A 22,198-nucleotide genomic window follows, 5' to 3' on the forward strand; every position below is an offset into this window, starting at 1 on the left:
ACTCTCTCAGTTTCCATGGAGTTCTGGATCTTTCTTATCCACTGCAGTGGAAATAGAGTATCCCTTCCTTAAGAAGACTAGCCATTATACCCTAGAGTAGGGAGAGACTTTCCTTCTCTTTTTGTAGATTGGTGTAATTTTTTTCATTTATTTTGTTACATATTTATACAAAGCTGAAGTACTCTAAGTTCAGTGTAAAGCTAGTAGTCATATCATATCATATCATACAGGTTTCTGGATAGGGCACTCTTCTCTAAAAGCAAGACAATTGCAATGAAATCCAAACTCAACCAGTTTTACATCTATTGTAAGTATTTTTGCAGATTTCCTCACAGCTACACAAGAAAATGACTAAACCAAGACACAGAAATTAATGATACAGAATAAGTTCTCAAACATGTAGGGTAAGGAAACTCAAAAAATAGGGAAAATAGTTTTTCATACTTCTTTAACTCATTAATCCTACCCTGTATCATTGTTCTGTATTAATACCTCTTAACATTTCAAACCACATTGGCAAAATTTTATTGAAAATAAATATAAAACAAATAAAAGTGTTGTACCTTTAGTAACAATTTCTAGAATCCTTACACTGAATCAGACACATGAAGAAAACATGAGTCCATGAGTTTGGGTTGAGGTAATCCTGAAAAGCTTTTTAATACACAGAGGTTCTTCAGTGCAAACTATTGACCCATGATCAAAGAAGTCGGTGTTTCTAACAGTGATGCAGTAGTTGGATGGATAAGGGCAGTGGTGTAAATAATAATTTTACTTTTTAACTGTCCTTAACAATAATTATCATGGTGAAAAATAAAAAAAATAAAAAATAAAAAAAATTTTTTTTAAAAAGTGCTTGTACTTTTAAGTGAATTCTCCAGGATCACATTCAAGTTTGGTTCATCATGTAAAATACTGATATCCTTCATGAAGAGTGCTTAAAACAGCCTGTAGCAAATAGAAGAACTTTAAGAGGTATATCTGCAAAAGTGTGTCAGACAGTAAGGAATTATTAACAAATACCAACATCAATGGTCTTTAAATCTCTAATTTAAAGTTCTGTATTTTCCATTTTCTAGATTCCATTGTTTGAGAATCATACCCTATATTATCTATTTGTTCTGCTGTAGAGGCATCTTATTCACAAGTGCAATTAAATATTTATATGTAATTAAATATTTATTAGTAATTAAATATTAGTAAGCATTTATTAGTAATTAAAAACCATCAGATTCTATCAAAACTGGAAGTATCTCCATAATAATATCATTTTCCATTACGGAATGAAAGCAGTTTTTAAGGTTCTGCTAATTTTGCTGTATGAGGACATCCACAACAACAACAACAACAACAACAACAAAACTGAATGAGTATCTAGTTGAAATAAATTAAAAATCCCACATGGAAAATGTTTTAACACAATTGGTCTTTTCATTTTGATTTGTTTTTTCTGTCTCCTATTATTTTTTTTCTTTTTTTTAAACCTTGTTTTCTAAGATATGGCAAACAGTGATAAGCAAAAATAAAGCTTAATACACATACTTACTTGAGGTAAAATAGAAAGCTGATGTTGGCAGGCTGCTGCATTTCGGTTAGCTTCCGTGAAGTACCTCTGAGTTCGTCTTCTCTCCCTATCCAGTTTCTTCTCCAAAGTGAGATGGGATGTTGATAAAACATCCAAATATTTCATCATCACATCAGACAGCAGTGAGCTGACCTCCACTATGTCTGGACGTGTCTCTGCATCAGGGGTCAAGCACCTATAAAAAGAAACATTCTCTAATGAAAGCTAATTACTTCATTCTAAAAACTTTGCTACCACTGCATCCTCTCATTGGTAATTATCAAACCATGCCAGCCAGCACTTGGGACAGAACAGAAATTTAGCAAGGGAACAATTTTCATTTCTTCAACTCTCAAAAATTAAAAATGGATGCACTTCAGAAAGGCATAAATAATTTTACACAGAAAGACTGAAGAGAGAACATCTGCTAGTTTATAAAAATGTAATTTCAAAAGTCTTCATAGTGAGAAATTTATCAAGCAGTATCTTCCCATTTGAGATTGCAACAAATACAGTAAGATAACAGAGATGTGGAAGCTGTCACAACAGGTAGTACAGGGGGTGCACATAGGGGCCCAGAAGCTCTGCTCAAGCCTATGGGGGACTGTCTGACACTGAGTAGCTTTGGTGTTGACACACCAAAGGCTATTGTAGAAACACTAGCAAGACTCATCTGACCCTTGGGTCACTACCCCCCTTCTGCTCATCCATATGGACACCAGTTTATCCCTGGGGCTAATCCTGAAAATACCAAATGTGACTTCAGAGCACTGGGATGGATGGAAAAGAGGACAGGAAGCTGAAGTGGTGATCTCTTCCACTCTTTCAATGACGGGGAAAATATCGAGTCAGAGAGGAAGCAGCCCATTGGTCAACACCTGGCTTGGAATAGTCAAGAGATTATGAGTAAGGATTAGAAGAACAAACCAACATGATTTTTAAAACTTGCTATACCAACAACACAAAAGACATGTATGTGATTGAGAACAGCTGGAATGGATTTATCATGGGCCAGTCATACCTGACTTATTTGACTGGTCTCTGTGATGAGATAGCTCCTCTGTAGACAATGGGAGAGCAGTATATTCTGTGGAGACCTTTACTGCAGCAAGGCCTTTAACATAATATTCTGCAGATGACAGGTTGGGTAAATAACTGTCTGAAATTATTGGCTCAAAAAGGTGTTATCAGAAGTGCAAAGTCCAGATGGTGGCTGGAAGTAGCGTTCTTCAGGGGCTGGGTCTGAGCCAGTACTGTTTAATGTCTTTATTAATAACCTAGATGACGGAATGAATTCTCAAAAAGCTTATGAAAACTAAATTGCTGGGAACACTTGATACACAGATAGATAGTACACCTTCATCACGGGGACCTGAGCAAGATAAATAGAGCTGACTTCTATTTATTCAGTGGGATAGTACAGAAGCTAAATAAATGAATTTTCAAAGGTGATAGGGAAAGAAGCAATATGCACAATCTGCAAAACAGTTAAGTCCAACTAGATATGAGGATATATTTCTACTTCTAAAAGGTGAACAAGAACTGTGGAAGAGGATCTAGGAAAGTTGTGGGATCTCCATCTTTCAAGACACTCAAAACATTGACTTACTATGTCTAAAGTCTCCACTTTAAGTAAACTGAATAAATGTCCTTGTCAACCTACATTAATTTACATTTCTATGCTTTGTGTTTCAGGAGCTCCAGATAGCTGTTTAGTAACCGCAAGAGGTCAATTTTTAAATCCCCAGAATATTTTGTGCTTAGTGAAGGCATGAAAGCTGATAGACACATTTTTCATGTACTATACATGGTCTTAAATCTAATAAATCCAGTGATCTGATAACGTTCTATTATTTTCATGCAGAGTAATATTTAACAGTTACTATACAATGACCCAACACTCTTTCTTAAAGAAAGTGTCACAGAATGATTGTATTATTTCTAAAATAGTACTTTCTAGGGGAAAAAAAAAAAAAAAAAAAAAAAAAAAAAAAAAGTGGTTTCATCATCATAGTATCATAGTATCGTGCGAGTTGGAAGGGACCTTAGAGATCATCAAGTCCAGCTCCCGGATTTCGAGCCCTCTGTGTAGCGAAGTTGCACTTCTACCCCCTGCGCCACAGGGGGGATTCGAACCCGGGCCCTCCGGTGCTGCAAGCAGCAATTCTACCACTGTGTCACCGGGTGCACACGGTTTAATTCAATAATCTTAATAATGAAAAAAATACTGAATAATAATAATACTGAATGCAATTTTTCAGTTATAAAATTAAGTTTTCAGCGTTTCCTATTCCTTAAAAATAACCTTGTTTAATAATTTATTCCTTTTATCTTTAACAGGTACTGTGTTAGAGTTACTTAGAAATTAACTTCTTCATTTATGATGTTTTCTCATCTGTACTATCAGTACAAATTCCCTATTACTGAATTTGTCTCATGTTCTCTATTCCATCTAAATATCACACAAAAATAAACTAAAAACTAAATATAATATCTCATTTAAGGATTAATGCATACTAAGAGAATAAACTTTTTTTCTTTAAATCTTTTCATGCTTCCCACTGCTTTTAAAATAAGCTGGAAAATGCTTACACAACAGGGAAAAAAAATAATGTTTATTTTACATGCAGATACCTATTTAATTATCTATTTAAACCAACTAATCTTCGTAAATAATTAATATTTCAGCCAATCTCATAATTATATGGGACTTAGAGTAGACCTGTTTTATAAAGGTACTGTATCTACAATTATAAATTGTAAATCAATAGCTGACCACTGTAGAGTTTCTTCTCAAGAATGAAAAGGAGAAGATAGAGGGACCAGATTCTCACATCTATGTCATTAATAGAGATATGTTAAAAATTTATGAAAATGTAATACATACAAATACTGATATGTATCTTGACATCTTGACTTGAAAGTATTTTCTGGAAACTTATGGGAATACTACTTTAATCTTAAATGGTGAGCAATGAATTAGTAAATCCAGCTATTCCAACTACAAATACTTGTAAATATTCAAAACATTTCATGACCTTTTAAATCTTAGTTCCATTCTACTAGTTCCTGTTCTCTCTTCTTGTTATTCATCCTCAAGGTCTTTAAATAATACAAACCTATTTGTGCAGAAAATATAATACAAATATGTTACATTCCTTGCACTATAAAGCACTTTTGAGAAACGGAATTCAACATCCGACTGAAAAAGAAAGCTATTAAAGTTGCTTTTGGAGTTTTTCTAAAATGAGCAATCAAAAAGAGCTAAATCTCTTAGAAGTTCTCCAACTCACTTTCTATACTTCGCCTCACACGTTACATTAACACCAGGAACATGTAATCATAACATAAACATAAAAATATGTGGTGAGTGAGTGGAACAAATACAGGTTCTTCTTTTCCTCCATTATTGTGTTCTCTCTGCTTTGTTAACAGGATTGGAAGGTAGCAGGAAATGTACTATCAGTCACAAAACTATGAATGTGATCACACAGTGCTTTATAACAGTACTTGAACATTACTTAAAATGCTGTAATTCTATGGAAAAAAATAATTTGATGTATAGTGGATTAACTAGAGCACTGGCAGTATTAAAATTCAGTGCTGAGTCAGCAGAAGTCAGTGTCAAATAGTCACCATTGGAAATATATAAAACATTTTCAGCAAGATACCAGAACAAAGCAAGATTTTACCTCTTAATGGTAAGTGACACTTTTTCAGAGTACAGTCCATCTGGCACAGGTTCATAAACAGCCCCTACAATCTGTAAAATAAAATATCTATACTTAATTGAAAAAAAAAAAATTCAATGTTTTATTTAGAAATTTCATATGATAAATACTTCTCCTTGAAACAATCTGATGGGAAAGCATTACATAATCAGCTGTAACTAGCAAAATAACCTAGAACACATCTTCTAATGCAAAATATCACTTCTAATCAGGTATCCACGTTGAAGTACAGAACCACTGTAGACCAAGGGGCTGCAATATCTGAATAAGGGAAACATTTACAAAAAACAATTATTTACTTTTATTTTTAATCATATCCAAACATCCACAGAGTTCTATAGGGCAACACACAACCCTACAGAAAATACAATATTATAATAAGAAGAAAATGTATACCTAAAGATCGTATCACATAATGCAACAATAAAAATATGACAGCCTGAGAAGTAACAATATATTTACGAGCAATTTTTGCAAGTAGAATGGAAAAACAGTAACTCATACTGTGAAGAATGCTCCTGCTTATTCACACATCAGAGCAGAGAGCATTTTGTGCTTCTACAGCCCGAAATACAAATTTTCATGGACCTTGTGATCACATGTAGAAATAATTGGTGGGTTGAACTGGCAAATCTGAATACCTTAGTTGCCAAGGAGAGCATATTGGTGCTGTAAAACGGTGGGTTCAGAGTTGCCATCTGATAAAGGATACATCCTGCAGCCCAGACATCAGCTTTCTCTCCATATGGCTCACTCTTTACAACTTCAGGGCTAAGTGAAAAGCAGTGCAAACCACAAGTATTTAATTATTAGTTTTCACCTAGTGTTAGCCTCAATTAAAAAAAAATTCATTAGTCACTGCAATATATCTCCAGAGCATATACTATTACCTACAAGAGTTTGCATTTCCTTTACTATTCTAATTATCTAAGTGGAAGTACAATTAATAGATTTTATTTATTCTTCTGCAATTCTTCTCACAACAATGGTAGTTTAAATTTTGTTCAACGTCCTTTCCACTTATTTCATTCTATGTCTTCAGAACTAGAGCAATCGGAACTTGCTTATGATTATGGCTATTCAATAAAATGAACTAGAGAATGAGTAAATGTATCGCATACTGCTGTAATTCACATGTCAGAAATATTTGAATCATTCCTAATTTAGAATATTAATGTATGTGATTTTGTAACTAACATGAAAAAACAAACTTTGCTCATTATACCATTTTCATCCTGCTAAAACTACTGTAAAACGTTATCAGTGGTGATTCCAAATAGACACTCAGCAACCTAATGACAATTTAAATAAATACATTTAAAATTCTACTTAGAGCAAGTGAAAGAGGGCAGCAATTTCAATTCAGTACAAGGCAGATTCCACTTCCTTCTCTTAATTTAATAATTTTAATAAATCTGGATGACAGTAATTTATATTGGTAGGAATATTCTGACATTGGACTTTCAATTTTAGCAAGAAGTAAAACTCATGTCACATGGTAGTTTTTTCAGTTCACGTCTTCCCTCTGTATCCACTGACAAAACATACTTGTCTGTATTCACAGATAAAATCAATTTGAAAATTGATTTTACTTTACTTTTTTTCATTTCCTTTCAGATTTCAATTCAGTCGTATCAACATTATGACTCGTTCTAATACCTTTGGTAAAATACCTATTTTTGGAGTTAAGAGGCACTGTGCAAATTCAGTTACTGATGCATATACTGGATATGCTGCTAGAAGGTGTGCTGCCAGTATGTACAAAATAAATGCAAAAAGTACATTTTAAAACAAACGGGATGACATCCCTTAGATAAATTATTATGTGGAAATTAGTGATCTTAATAGAACATAAATTCAGAAAGGAGGTCACTGAAGGAAGTTATACAGACAGACAGGTCACACATTCATCAAACAAGATAAAGTTTTCTGTGAGAAAGTTCAATACGTAATTCCCTGGAATTTTGCTTCTGCTATTGTAAAACCATGGAGATGAATAAAGGGTGTTGAACATAATGTTAAAACACAACACGTTCTCTAGAGTTGGACTGTCATTACTCCTCACTTGGATAGCAGTTCTTCAGAAGGCCTCAAAAACTTTCACTTTTATATATCAAATATATCTAATAGAGCAAGGATTGGTGTGGCCATTTACCATACAGATGGTGGTAGTATGGTTTTGCATACCAGACACCAAAAGAATATGTTGAAGACAAAAGGCAATAGAGACATACAGAAGCAACCATGACCTGCCCAGAAGAATCTTGTATTCACGTACAAGGCAGAATCTAGCTTGATCGTCAGAGTAAACAGCAGCCCATTGGGGTGGTGCCTAGCAAAAACATATTTGTAGATACTGTGATTTGGAAATTACAGAAAAAAATACAGTGGCAATAGGTTTATGGAGATTGTGGTTTAAATGCGGTTTCACAAGAACACGTAATTGATTGAAATTATTGAAAATATTTGGTCTGTTTGTTCATGATGTTCACATGTTAGTGTGCCTCCGGTGGCGCAGCGGTAGAATTCCCGTTTTCAACACCAGGGGTCCCGGGTTCGAATCCCCCCCTGTGGAGCAGGGGGTAGAAGTGCCGCTCTGCTACACAGAGGGCTCGAATCCCGGGAGTTGGACTCGATGATCTCTAAGGTCCCTTCCAACTCGCACAATACTATGATACTATGATATGATATGATATGATGAAAGATTTCTCATTCTAAATACCTATCTGATCCCTAATCCTTTTATTTTATATTTATTTATTTATTTATTTATTTGATTCAAAAGGAGGACTTCTAGAGGAATACTACCTGGTCATTTCTTCCAGAACAAATGTCTGATATTTAGCACAGGAAGATGGCCAGTACCTTACTGTATATACTATCTCATGCTTCAGAAATGTTGCAGATGACTGAAGTAAAACTTACATAATGAGACCACAAAAGGGATACAGAGGATCTAAAATCCTAAATGCATATGATACTGTGCTTTCATAGCAAATGAATTCAATGCTTAAGAATTTTAAATAGAATTTTCAAACATTATTTATTTACTTTTGAGAGATTAAGTAGTGAAATTCCTCACTATGTTCTAAAGGCAAACCTCACCATCTGCTAGTTAGAAACGTGGGTGGGGTACAGTACTTGTTGACTAGTAAAACAGTTTTGCAGTCAAGCTGCACTGTTTGGATCTGCACTAGTGAGGGATGTCAAACAGAGAAAGATCCTGGTTCTGTTCCTGTGCTCTGCTGCCCACAAATAGGAGGGTGGTGGGAATACTTACAGTTTAATTCATTTGACAGCTGTGCATAAATTCTTACTGTCTGGTCAAGACAAGAAAGAATGAGTAGAACCAAACTGACATTTATCCCATAAAAATTCTAAAAAAACAACTGTCTTAGTAAAAAGCACAGAAAAATGACTAAAGGGAGTGGCATTGGTATGGTCTCTGGCTTACTTGTAAAAGCAGGCCTTTAATTCTTATATTAAGAGATCTGGATTGGATGAAACAGAACAGTGGCACTAATTAAATTTCTTGCAAACAGATGTCCACATCATAAAATGCATTCAGTGTAAAAATAAAATACTGAAAGGGAGAAACTCTAAGAACTGATAAAGAATTTCCATTGATTCAAGGGCTGATCATACTGCTGCAAAGCAGCAGTTCAGATGCTATACTCTATGACGCCCACAGTCTCAGATATTAAGAGAGGCAGCAGATACTTTAAAAATTAGTCACTTTGTGCTTGCAATTAACTTATTCATAATAATCACTGCAGTTTTCTTCTAAGTTTACACATCACTGCTCATTTCCAAATTATGCATTCATGCGGAGAAGCTTACTTCTGATGCATTGTTTCAAGGAGGGTCCTTCACTGAGTGAATGTCCACAAGCAAAAGCAAGGCTGAATTCTTCTAAATCAGAGAGACTGATTTATCCATATCATATATCCAAAGAGTAATTCTCTAAATGCTCAGTATCCTTGAACAGACTGATATATAATTTCTTCTCAGAAAGCTCATTCTTGCTCATCATATATGCTTTTTATGACAGTCTACACAAGCAGCCTTAAAATGAGTCTTGAACTTGATTATGTCATCAATTAATCCAAAGAGTTTTCTGGTTTATCTTCTTAAAGACCTAATTTAGAAGCTAATTTAATATTGTCCCACATTTTTTTGATTAGGGTAAAAAGCAAATAGAAATTAAATCTTATCAATATTTGTTCTATTTATAAAACAGCACCATTTCATCAAATCATATCTATATAGCCTTGGAGACATTTTTACTATCAAACTTCCATTTATAATTTTAGTCACTGATGTTATTTTGTCATAGTGTTTATTTAAGAATACTCTAATCTTCACAAGCAGATTCTAGATTCTGCTACACTAATACTATCGCATACCTATATGAAATATGACTATATCATGAGGATTAGCTCATGGTCACATTAGTTTTTACTGGATAGATGTTTCAGGATGAAGGAAGAAGTATGGAATTTGGTGGGGAAGGGAGAAAGGAACTGAGAGAAGCATCTTTTCAAAACAGCATTAATTTTGTAGAGCTTCTAAAGCCTGTAAGAAATGCTTTCAATACTATCGGGCTGATTTTACATGAGACAGAGCTGGTGATGATTTCCCACGTTGCAGAGAACTTCAAGAAGTCAATTTTGAGTTGTTTCAGTACAGTGTTCACTGATCAGTCTGTGTTTCTGACAGATGTAAATACAGGTCGGTGTATTTCACTCCATAATACAAGGTGTACCTTCAAATAAGACATGATTTCTATTAGATAGTTATGGATTAATTAAAGAGTGAATCCTCAAGACTAACTCCCAGACAGGTCATTACTATATTAAAAAAAAAAAAAAAAAAAAAAAAAAAAAAAAAAAAAAAAGTCCAAAGACGTAAGAAGCAAATACCACCACAGAAGATTTTAACAATGAATGATAATTATTGCTTTTATCATAATAATTATCTGAATTCACTTTAGTAGACACTTCTGCAGTTATTGGTGGTTCTACAAATACGCATCAGCAACGTGTGTGGTTCAGGAAGTGACCCAAACCACAAATAGCTGGAGGCTAGAAGAGTACAAAATATGGTTATACCATTCTTCCTTCCCTATGGAGATGTGCAAATAGGCACTGATGGAAAGAAAACAAGAGGAGAGATGACAGACAAGTTTGCTTTACTTTTTTTAGCTTCAGATATTCAGATCTCTTTATTACGATATCTATAAAGTAATGCTTGCCGTGGATTGCCTTTTTAGTTGTTGGTAGTTGCTGGAATAATTCATTATAGCAAAATAAAGGAAGGAACTTAAATGTAAGTTCACATGAAATATTCTGTTTTTCACTGAACTACTGCAGAATGGTTTGTAAGTATTTGGAGAGTAGTAGGAAAAGAACATAGCTTCTCTATAATCAGTCCTCTGAATCACAGAAGAGGAGGTGGTGAGGGAGAAAAGATACTCATCCTTACTTCACAAAGGTGAAAAATAAAAAAGCTGCTCATTACAGTCTTCTCTTTGGATAGTTTGCTGTGAGCTATATGTCACACTTAGTAAGTACGGTAAGTTCATAATTACTAGAATAGCAACAAAATAAGGAACAGGAGCCATACAACTGACAATTCAAAGAAGAGGTTCTGTGAAAAGTGCTAAAAGCTATTTGCTTTTCTCACCTACAAGAAGCAATCTTTTGGGGGTAGTCTACTCTGTATCCCTGGAGTGACAAAGCTGGAACAGCATTTTCAGTCTCTCGTTAGAAATTTTGCCTTCACAGTTCTCTATTTTGAAATGTATTGCCAAAGAATTCTACAGTGATTTCTTCCATTGTCTACTAACTTGCATTTATTTTTCACATTAGAAATTCTTAAGTAATTTGTAAACTATTACATGCAGCTATTACGTATATGCTTTTTCCTCACAAAACACACTCCTTCAAACATCCTAAGCCTCTTTTGACTATAGAAAATTAAGCATTTCCACCAATTTTTAAAATGTACAGGGGCGGGGATTTAATTTGCTATGTTCAGTTCTCCATTTTACAGTGCAATAAATCTTCCTGCCACCAGATGGTGAATGTCATTTCAAAATGGGTGAAGTCAGCTAGCAGAGATAACTTTCACACGTCTTATCGCTCCCCTCAGTGTAATCTCAAGAGCAAGCATTACCTTTCTTTATTAAGAAAACTTGTTTACTAATTATTAATTCTTTCCAGTCAAGTCAACTCTCTAATCTAGTTCATTAGTGCATATTTACACATTTGTGTTGACATAGGAGTTGCATAGCTGATTTTGTTTTTCCAGTTATTTTTTAACTTGAATAATTTCATTGCAGCAATTTGTATCACTGTTTTAAAAACAACTGAAACTGACATAGCCCCAGGTTCTGGTCATTTTTTTGGTTTTTTGTGTTTTTTTGTTTGTTTGTTGTTTTGTTTTGTTTTTGTAGGGAAATAATAAATACAACTGCCAAGAGGTTATCGTAATAGAATTAAAAACAGCTTCTACTGAAACAACTTTCAGGTTTAACTTCAGTTCATAATGTTCAGTTGAAACATTATTTTTATCCTTTTCTAAGAAAAGAATAGTTAATCAAAATATAACTAATAAAATATGTATAAACCTTCAGAATATTTCTTCTGAGCACAAAATTAATATAAAAATCTGCTGAACAGATCAAAAGACTTTTACATTGAGAGCTTCTGTGTTCTACTTCAGAAGCAGACTAGGGAGGTACATCCATGTGTTCTACCATCTTTGTACTTGTCCTACAAGAGTATACATATTTAAAGATTAATGTATTTATCCGACAGAATCTTTTTTTTTCTGGCAAATTTATATATTCACTGCTTTTACACACATAAACCTTCATTGCCCAGTGAAAGTGAATTCTATCTGAATCTCACAGAGCAGTACCAATGAAACACTTCATTGCTTACGCAGTTATTTTTAAAGTATCTTTAAAATGGAAGGATAAATCTCACTGATACTTACTGTCTCTGTTGCCTCATCCTCTCTAAACTGAATTAAATCTACATTTACAAACACTTCTTGTTTTATATAGAGAGATGTGTGCATGCATAAATTTGTGTATATCTATACAAGGATAGCTCTGAAAGTAATGCCTCCCATTTCATTATTTTGGCTCAAACATCAGAGGTGGATGGTGATGGTAGAGCAGTAGAGGTTGAGCCTTACCGCCAATATTCTGTTACATGTTGTTTCCAGATGGCAGCAGAGAGGCAGTCTGACAGAATGGTGTCCGACATGCAAGTGCGGACGAAGCAAAGAGGTGTCATTAAATTCCTCAACAGTGAAAAATTGTACACACTGAAATTATTTGACACTTGTTGAATGTTTCTGGAGACCAAAAAGTGGATGTGAGCACAATGAGTTGATGGGTGATGCATTTCAGCAGTGACAACAGTGATGTGAAACACAAGACATGTTCTGGATGGCTATGCACAACTATCACTCCACAAAACAAAGAACATCTCAATCTACTCATCTGTGCAAATTGGTTAATAATGGTGGTATGTTGAAAAATAGTGTTCTGTACCTGAGAATTTGCTCTATCAAGCAGTGTTATTGTTTTCTGTATCTGTTGTAGCTCCCATGGAAACAAATAGGAGGCATTACTTTGTGAGCAATCTATGTCCATTTGCATATATGGACATATATATACATAAAAACATATATACATATATATATATATACATATATATGCATAAAAACATATTTTGAGCTTCTAGAATTTTCCAGCCAGAACAGTATTTTGTGAATACTGTATTTCAGAAATCTAGCAGGGAAATGATTACAGTACTACTTACCTACCTTGGGGGAAAAAAGAAAAAAAAAGAAAGGAAGGGAGGAGAGGGGGGAAGGGAAGGGAAGGGAAGGGAAGGGAAGGGAAGGGAAGGGAAGGGAAGGGAAGGGAAGGGAAGGGAAGGGAAGGGAAGGGAAGGGAAGGGAAGGGAAGGGAAGGGAAGGGAAGGGAAGGGAAGGGAAGGGAAGGGAAGGGAAGGGAAGGGAAGGGAAGGGAAGGGAAGGGAAGGGAAGGGAAGGGAAGGGAAGGGAAGGACACTCGACACGATGCAAAGGCCTGGGTTATCAACATTTAAGAACCCTTTACAAACTGACCACAAGTATTGGAGCTGCACATAATAGCCCATGAAACTGCCCAGCTGAGGGGTTTCTATAAGCTTTTTAAAAGTTAAAAATGTACTTGCAGTGTTATTTCCTCTCATCAGGGTACAGACACAAGTACAATATATAGATATATTGGCAAAATATTTTCTAATGATCCAGTTCAGTCTGAATTTGACCTTGTTTACACATTATATATGTGGATCTGGAAGAAAAGTTTTCTGACAGCGTATAAAACTACTGTATGTTTCTAGACTTTTATTATTTTTAACTTATTTCAAGACAATTTTAAAAGTCTTAAAGGCCCTATCAGAAAAGGTGATTTTTCTATTGCTAACTTATGTTATAAAGAAGCACATTTTACATTAACATTTAAAGAAAAAATTATCTAGTTAAGCTCAAAATTGTATGATTGTTTCAACTGGTTTTATGTCTCTGAATTTCTAAGATTATTATGTGCATGTCTGGGTAAATACAAGGAAAAATCAAAGTGACATCCGTTATGTAGTCTAGTGTTCCAGTATTACATACTTCTGGGAGACATAAAACAGAAAAACACATTGAAGTGCTAATTTATACTGACTTTTCCTTCAAATGCATCATGGAACAAAGTCTAATACAGGATGAGGAGGTAAAAGTCAGAAATTGAAACCTGAAAAATAAAAATCTCTTTTCAATGTAATTTTTATTTATATTACTGGAGGCAAGCATCATCTCATGGACAACACATCTAGTATTCTTAAGCATATAAAAATAACTAGCAGAATGTCAGGCTGTCAGTTTTAACAGAAACGCTGTAGATAAATTATATTTATATGTTGTGGGAAAGTGTTACCCATGTACACAGAAACCGAAACATTCCAAAAGGTGCTGATACTGTGCATCATGGGTCAGCTGTAACAGGTCAAGGGGAAATTGTTTTAAACTAAAAGAGAGGATTGGATATAAGAAAAAGGCTTTTATGGTAAGGGTTGTGAAGCACTGGAACAGCCTGCCCAGACATGTGGTGAATGCCCCAGCCCTAGAGGCAGTCAAGATTAGGCTGGATGGGGCTCTGAGCACCCTGATGTTGGTGTAGGTGTCCCTGTTCATTGCAGAGGAGTTGGACTAGATGACATTTAAAGGTGCCTTCCATCTCAACAGATTCTACTATCCTATAATTCTGTGACAGATAGTTTTCAGAACTGGTTCCTTCTAATCAGACACAAATTTTCCAGTGAATTACAATCACAATTTCCTACAAAATGCTTTAGGGATTGGCCACAAATCTGTAACTTTACAAACAGATCAACAGAAGGAAAAGCCTTTTGTCTTCTCTCAATTTAACAGTAATCTGAACACTTAAAAGTGCTAAATGATTTGCTCATATGGCTTGTAGAATGAATTTCATTCAGTGTACTTTGTACAAGACAGCCAAGCTTAACAAGAAATCACATGAATATTTAAAACTGAAAGGGAGATATGAAAAAATAATTATCTGCAAGAATATGACTACAAGCAGTAGCAAATCCAATTTTACAATGACTCAAAAATAAACTTAAATCTCGAAAAACCAATTTCACATAAGGTGTTAATTTCACCTAAAATTAAACTCCTGAAAATTAGATTTATGATAAGTTAGTGTTCCAGCTCCCTCTGTCGCAAATGGAGAGAGACAAGCACATTGAGACTTTGATTCATCTCACCCTAAAATAGCTGCTTAAGATAGATAGGATGAAATTCATTATGGAAATGACTTTTTTCTTTCCCCTGTTGCTTTCAGAAGTCATCTAACTGCTTGACTTGAATTAGATGTCTAGTTTTTTGATAACTACATCAAAGCAAAATGAAATCCAGTCACATAGAGATTACTTGCTGACAGCAACATACCAATTAGATGACCGTAAGTATTCAGATTTCCTGGAACCTAACATACATGAGAAAGTATCCAGAAACAAAACAGGAGAACCAATGTAAACTGAACAGTCACATGATCCTATGATGATAAAAGTACTTAATTCCACATTTTTCTTCTCTACATTCTCACTAGAATTCCTTTCAGGAATAAATAAAGGCCTTTAGCAACTCATTTTCAAGTTACATCTCTCAGTTTAATAACTGGGCATCTTGACCTCTACAAAACTGTACCAATTGCTTGCTTGCAAGCAAGGGCATATGGCAAAACTCACCATTACATCTCTAGATAATACTGTATTACCTCTTTAGTTATAAAATCATTGACCTATGTTCATGGAGCTGAAATAGTGGAGAATCTAGACTTTGATCTGTAGTATGGGAAAAATAAACTTTCTTAAGAACAGATATATTTTTCAAACACAAACATCTATCTGTCTAAAATCATGGGGTATTAATAATATTCATCCTCTTTATGATGCTTCTGCAAGCAATGGCTGTCCACAACTAAGGTGTTTGAGGACTCTACATGTAGAAAATTTGAGTTTCCTCTGTGAAAAATATAATTAAAGGCAGCTTAACCCAAGATGATTAAACCCACCAAAGCTCTTCAAGTCCTGCAGTTCAGATGGCAGAGTAATAATAAAGTTCATCTCAGTGTAGCTCATTTGACATTACTTATAAGACAAATGAAAGAGAAATAACTCTAGCAAACAAATACCAGTAGCACTGAACTTAAAGATGTTTACAAGCTCATATATGAGCTTGATGAAAAGTTCATTATTATAATAAAGAGTTTAATCATAGTTATCTGTTCCAAAGTGATTATAAATACAGAATCTTTAGCCATTAAGTCAAAAGAGGCAAATATTAAAAGAAATGTGATACAAGTCCCATAGAACAAATTATTTCCAAGAAATACATTGTTTGTTTACAATATATTGTCCTGGCAGAATAGTTCTCACTCTTTCAGATAGAAGTTTAAATTTATCACAAAGTTTATAAAGCCATTACATACTCTACTCTTTTATATTTTTCTCAAGCATTGAACTCTAGAAGCCATATCAGCAGCACTCACTTGTCAGAAAACAGGCATAAACTAACCTACATGTTTTCACATGCACTTTCATCAAGAAAACCTGTGCTTTGACTTTGTAAGGCACTTCTATGCATTTTTTAGCAAAACCCTTCCCTTCTTTGAATCCATAGACAGAACAAATATATCTGTATGAACTAGTTCACATTACTTCCAAAGTGGCATTCTTTCAATCAAAGAATGTAGCATTCTCTCATGGATAGTATTATGTTTTAGGTAGGGACTTCTATCATCTCTACTGAAACGTTTGTCCAGATATCAGTACAGAGGTTTTCAAGCTTTCTTACTCTGTTTTACATCATATCCCATGTAAAAGTTTGTCTAAGATTGGATGTGGTGTTGTCTGTATTTCAAATGTGAACCTATTGTTGTTACTTAGTCAAACTCAGTTACCTTATAACAACTGTAAAAACTTCAGACATGTTAGGTTTCTTTTTATAAGTCAATCACTGTCAATTACTTTTAATGTTATTCCCTGAAATTCATCCTGTTTACCTTTTTTGGAATGGCATGTCCATAATAAAACAATGTTCTGTGTCAAGTTGCACTGAGGTAAAAAGAGACTGTATTATCTGCTGGTCTTTGGTTATACCGTCCCTGAGGATTCCCACCTCAAATTGCACAGAGCTTTTTGCTGACATACCTTATTATAAACTAATGCCTAAACTAAAGCTGCTCTATCACAATTACATTTCACTGCTATGTTTCATTATCAGAGTAAATACTTCTATTAAATGACTTTCAGAAGATCCTCTTATAAAAATGCAGTATTCATATACTGAAATGATTATTCAACTTCTGTCACTCTTTTAATCAAAGCAAATGTCCTCTCCAAGAGCCAGCTGTTCAATGAGGCTTAGGTAATATAACACAGTACACAGACTGAATGTGTACTCCAGAAAAAGAAATTAAGATCCAGGAATCCTCTTTCACAGCCATAACAATAACGGAAAATACAAAAATACAGTACTAGCTTTAATTACAAAGAAATATTATTTTCCTTAAAAGAAAGAAAAAAGGAGGAGAAAACTTTCTGTATTGTTTTGAGTACTTGTTCCCTGACATTTTAGAACAATGATGTTTCAGAAGGATCATGATAAAATCACAAAATATGGTTAACAGTATGGAATGCTGTTACCTGCTTCTTAATGACAACTAAGAGGTCTGCTCTTCTTTACAGTTTTTCAACAACTTTTCAAGATCATTCAAGTTCTTAAGGAATTGCACGCCAACCAAACTCAAAATTTACAATGCTTCCTAGGTTTTTTGCTGTAAAAATTCTGTATGCATATTAAATGACAAAAACAGTTACTGTAAGCAAGACTCAACAAATTTTTACTTGCATCTCTTCACCTCTTTTTTTTTATACACCTTCTTCATAAGTTACAATCCACTTTGTGAAACAAATAAGTGGTGGGTGGTGGGTATACATAAAAATAAACATTGTTCCATTGACCACTCACTCCTTTTTTTTTTTTTTTTTTTTTTTTTTAATAGTCACAATTGGCCGCGTCTTTTTTGGAAGGCCTTCAAGACAGCTGGATAATAAAGACCCTGTCACCATCAACTTGGAACAGATTGTTTCTGATGATTTATGAGCTGTAAAATCACTTCAGAATTCATTACCAATTCCCTAATGCAGTCATCTCCTCAATTTTTTATGTATTAAGCGTAAACAAATCCATTTGATATATTTTGTATTCTAATCTGTTGGATTTTTTAATTCAAGGACACAATTAAAAGGAATTTAATTAGTGTGATATTAGAATAAGAATGGTATGAATTAGAATTTGAAAATATTACAATTGCAAAAAATAATTTGTAAGCTCCTATCTAAACATAAAACTGTGTCTGCTGTTATTTGTGATGATTTAGTTTTCAATAAGTTAGATTAAGAAATCGACTCAGTACTGTCTTTGACAGGTCATATTTGGTACACAGATATGTTTTTATCTAAGCCTGCATAATAACATACAGCCAAGTCTAAAAAGTAACTATCAGCCACTATTTATTTTGACAGTTATTATTTTGTCTCTGTACTCCTCCAAGAAGGGTAAGTTGCAATTCAAACTCCCCAGAGCCATTTTCCTGTCAATTCAGAAGAAACAAATTTCTGCCACTCTAAAATGACAATGCTGTCTTGTCACATAGCTCTTTCTCTCTACCCTTCCCTTTTTATCTGCAGGAACTAATATTGCAGTTCTTGCAAAGTAAGTAATCCCAATATTTTGATTACTTTAAAGCCATTTACCTCCATTTAAATCATCCAAAAATAAAATAAAATAAAATAAATACAATAAAAAGAAGGAAAGGAAAGGAAAGGAAAGGAAAGGAAAGGAAAGGAAAGGAAAGGAAAGGAAAGGAAAGGAAAGGAAAGGAAAGGAAAGGAAAGGAAAGGAAAGGAAAGGAAAGGAAAGGAAAGGAAAGGAAAGGAAAGGAAAGGAAAGGAAAGGAAAGGAAAGGAAAGGAAAGGAAAGGAAAGGAAAGGAAAGGAAAGGAAAGGAAAGGAAAGGAAAGGAAAGGAAAGGAGAAGAGAAGAGAAGAGAAGAGAAGAGAAGAGAAGAGAAGAGAAGAGAAGAGAAGAGAAGAGAAGAGAAGAGAAGAGAAGAGAAGAGAAGAGAAGAGAAGAGAAGAGAAGAGAAGAGAAGAGAAGAGAAGAGAAGAGAAGAGAAGAGAAGAGAAGAGAAGAGAAGAGAAGAGAAGAGAAGAGAAGAGAAGAGAAGAGAAGAGAAGAGAAGAGAAGAGAAGAGAAAAAGAAAAAGAAAAATAGTTCAAGCGCTGATTAAGTCTATACTCTTTAACTTCTGCCCTTCAGCCTGATTGCTTCTGTTAAAAAAACTGTCAGTCATTTGTGAACAAGTTTCTATATTAAAAAAAAAAAAAAAACAAAAACGAAACACCCTCTGTCATGCACAGTACCAGCCAAATACATCAAAGGTGGTAATCCACTCATTCAGTTGTTTGCAAAACGTTTTTAACGTTTTTAAATGGCTGCGGTACTGGAAAGACTTTAGTGCTTTACTCATCACTTTAAATTTCATGCCAGTAAACATTTTAAATGCAAAGACACCAGCAGCCTCTCTTTGTTCTGTCTTCTGATTGCATGCAGGCTAGGATCACTGCCTCTATGATATGGCCCGCAGAGTAGAACTGAAAAGTAATACCCTCTCAAAAAAATTACTTACTAAGAAGATGAAATCTATAAGTGAAAGGTTACCTTTATACCTACTGCTAAATAACTTAGCAAAGCCCTGATGTACCCTTCATGAATGAAGACAAGACAAGAAAAATAAATACTGTGTAAGCAATCATTTATATATATTTGTGTGTGTGTTTATTCAAATCTGTAATTTTTTTCTTACAAAACATGAAAAGACCTGAAGACATCAGTTACATTTCACACAGAATTGAATAGGAGAAAAAAGAAGTGAATGTAGACAGGACAAGAAACTTATGGCCCTGAGGATCACTGGGACAGGGTTCAGAACTTGAAAATTCCAAAGATTGCTGCAGCTTGCAAACACTTTGCAAATAACTTATTTGAAAAACCACATTAAGTTCCCATCAACAGCTGCCCGGGGAAAAGTGAACAAAACCCAATTCTATTAAGAAGCTACAAAAAGATAATAAGGAGATAATTACATCAAAATATTACAACTCTTAACTACACAAACCATCACTCATGGTTTGTGCTATACTACTAGAGAATTCAGGGGGGACAAATTAATGCATCATTGTAATTGCCTTACCCAGTTGCAGGATATGCACTTTAAGATATGGACTTAAATATTTAACACATTACAAGGGATCACTTCTGGAGCCGTTTAAGAGTTAGTGATGTCTAGGAAATCTCAAGTGAAAAGTCTCAGAAGTGGCAACATTAATTATTTTCATTTGGCAAAATTCTGAGTTCCTGAGCTTTCTTCCTAACTCAGAAGAACCACTAATAGTCCCTTTATTAGCCCAGAACTTTTAATAACTTATTACAAGGACATGAGACAAGAACTGGGGTAGCTGTACAGCCATCACACGTGATCATCAGAAAAGAAGACTGACGATCAATGTTACAAAAGGCTTGTTAAATTCTGTCACTGCCTCAGGCACAGTGCTGATCTCAGAAATAATATGGGACGAAGCCACTTTCAGTTTTGCTTAGGATATTATGTTGCATAAGTTTTTTATCCTGATTGGCAAATACTTTGTGAATGAAAAGTTCTGGTGAAAACACAAAACATATTATAGGTAGCATGTTGTGCAGCATTCTTGGTTTGTTTATCTGTCATTGATTGTTTTTGCTTTTTTAATTTCCTACATCAAATAAGCTCCACTTTACAGAGCTGGAAGTGGCAAATTATGGTAAGGGGAATAAGAACAACAGGAAATTTCTAGAAGAGGAAGCAGAAAGCCAGCTTCTGACTTAAGGAAACTAAACACTGAGTAGAAGAAACAGGAAGATGCTGAAGAAACAGCAGCTGTATGTAAAAAGGTGTTGCAAAGAAGCTGGAACAAGCCTGTGTAGGAATAAGGAATATTTTTACCTGCTCTGGCTGAACATATTATAGACCTATTTCTGAAATAAAACTCTAGTAAGGAGAGGCAAAGATTAACCAATAATCTTACACAAGAGAGAACTGGAACTATGATACCAATTAGTAATTAACTGATTAATTTCAGATTTTAGAATTTCAGTTATCAGAAATTCTGAACATAAATGACTTGTCCAGAACAGACCAACTGTCATTAGATGAATATTGGGATTAGCGCTTTCCCCTAGTTAGATTTTTACTCTGATTTTGTTTGCTCACTTCTGTTGGTAACACACCAATCTCAGCTAGATGGCATATAGTTATCCATACATAAATAACATAGAAGTCAACTCTGTCCTGCTCACAATTAACTGTGTTTGAGAGAATCCAATATGCATCTAATGCACTCATACACTACAGACATACTGAGGTGAACCCTGTGGACAGGAAATGCTATCTATGCCATCAAAACAAAACACAAGGCAATATTCATGTAGGAACATGGGTAGCTATATTGGTAATGAATTTTAACATGAAATGGTCCCTCACATTGGCTTGTCCACAGATGGGATGCCAAAGGGAACTGCAGCTCATTCTGCAAACTGAACAATGTATTGTGTGAAGCAAAGCATGAAAGCAATCATTTATGCACTTACTAAATGTAAATTGCAAACAATATCTGTGTTTTGCTTTCTCAACTCTGAAATTTTGAAACAGAAAAGTATTTTAATTTAATTATTAAAACCAAATGCCTACTGATCCAAAACAAACTCACTACAAAAAATTTCAGATTTTTCAAAAAGTAAATTGCTCACATGTACAATGTAGCTGAATATTGAAGCCTCAATCACCTACCTTTTTTTCTTGAAAATTCATTTATTTTTTCTTAAGGCTATAGGTAGATGAATAAGTTACCTCAGAACAGGAGATATTTCATTTTTCTTCCAACTTAACTCATTACTACCAATGCACAAGAAGAGGCAAGAGAAAAAATGGCTGGCAAGCAACTACCACAGAATATCTGTATGTGGGTAACTTGCACCTTGTACCTTACTCCACCACAACTTGTTTGTTTGCTCTGAAACAAAAAAAGAACAAACAAACCACCCTGAAGATGGAAGTCATTCCACAATGTTGTATGCAGTAGTACTTACCAAGAGTATAGAATGGTTCCCACTACTGATGCAAGTTTGCTGTTTTCTTGCTTTTGCTTTGCAAGACCAAAGTCAGCTAC

General features: G+C 34.5%; 1 protein-coding gene across 1 annotated transcript in view; it reads right to left on the minus strand.

Annotated features, from left to right (window-relative positions):
- The window catches only part of NEK10 (NIMA related kinase 10), an 85,763-nt gene that overhangs the window by 31,401 nt on the left and 32,164 nt on the right, over positions 1-22,198 (minus strand). The window contains exons 23-26 of the mRNA XM_072329234.1: positions 22,119-22,194; positions 5,937-6,066; positions 5,257-5,327; positions 1,547-1,760 (exon numbers count right to left, since the gene is read on the minus strand). Of these exons, the coding sequence (XP_072185335.1) occupies positions 1,547-1,760; positions 5,257-5,327; positions 5,937-6,066; positions 22,119-22,194 (491 nt within the window). The remainder of the gene's footprint in view (positions 1-1,546; positions 1,761-5,256; positions 5,328-5,936; positions 6,067-22,118; positions 22,195-22,198) is intronic.

The sequence above is a fragment of the Excalfactoria chinensis genome, chromosome 2, assembly GCF_039878825.1.
Source record: "Excalfactoria chinensis isolate bCotChi1 chromosome 2, bCotChi1.hap2, whole genome shotgun sequence".
NCBI lineage: Eukaryota > Metazoa > Chordata > Aves > Galliformes > Phasianidae > Excalfactoria > Excalfactoria chinensis.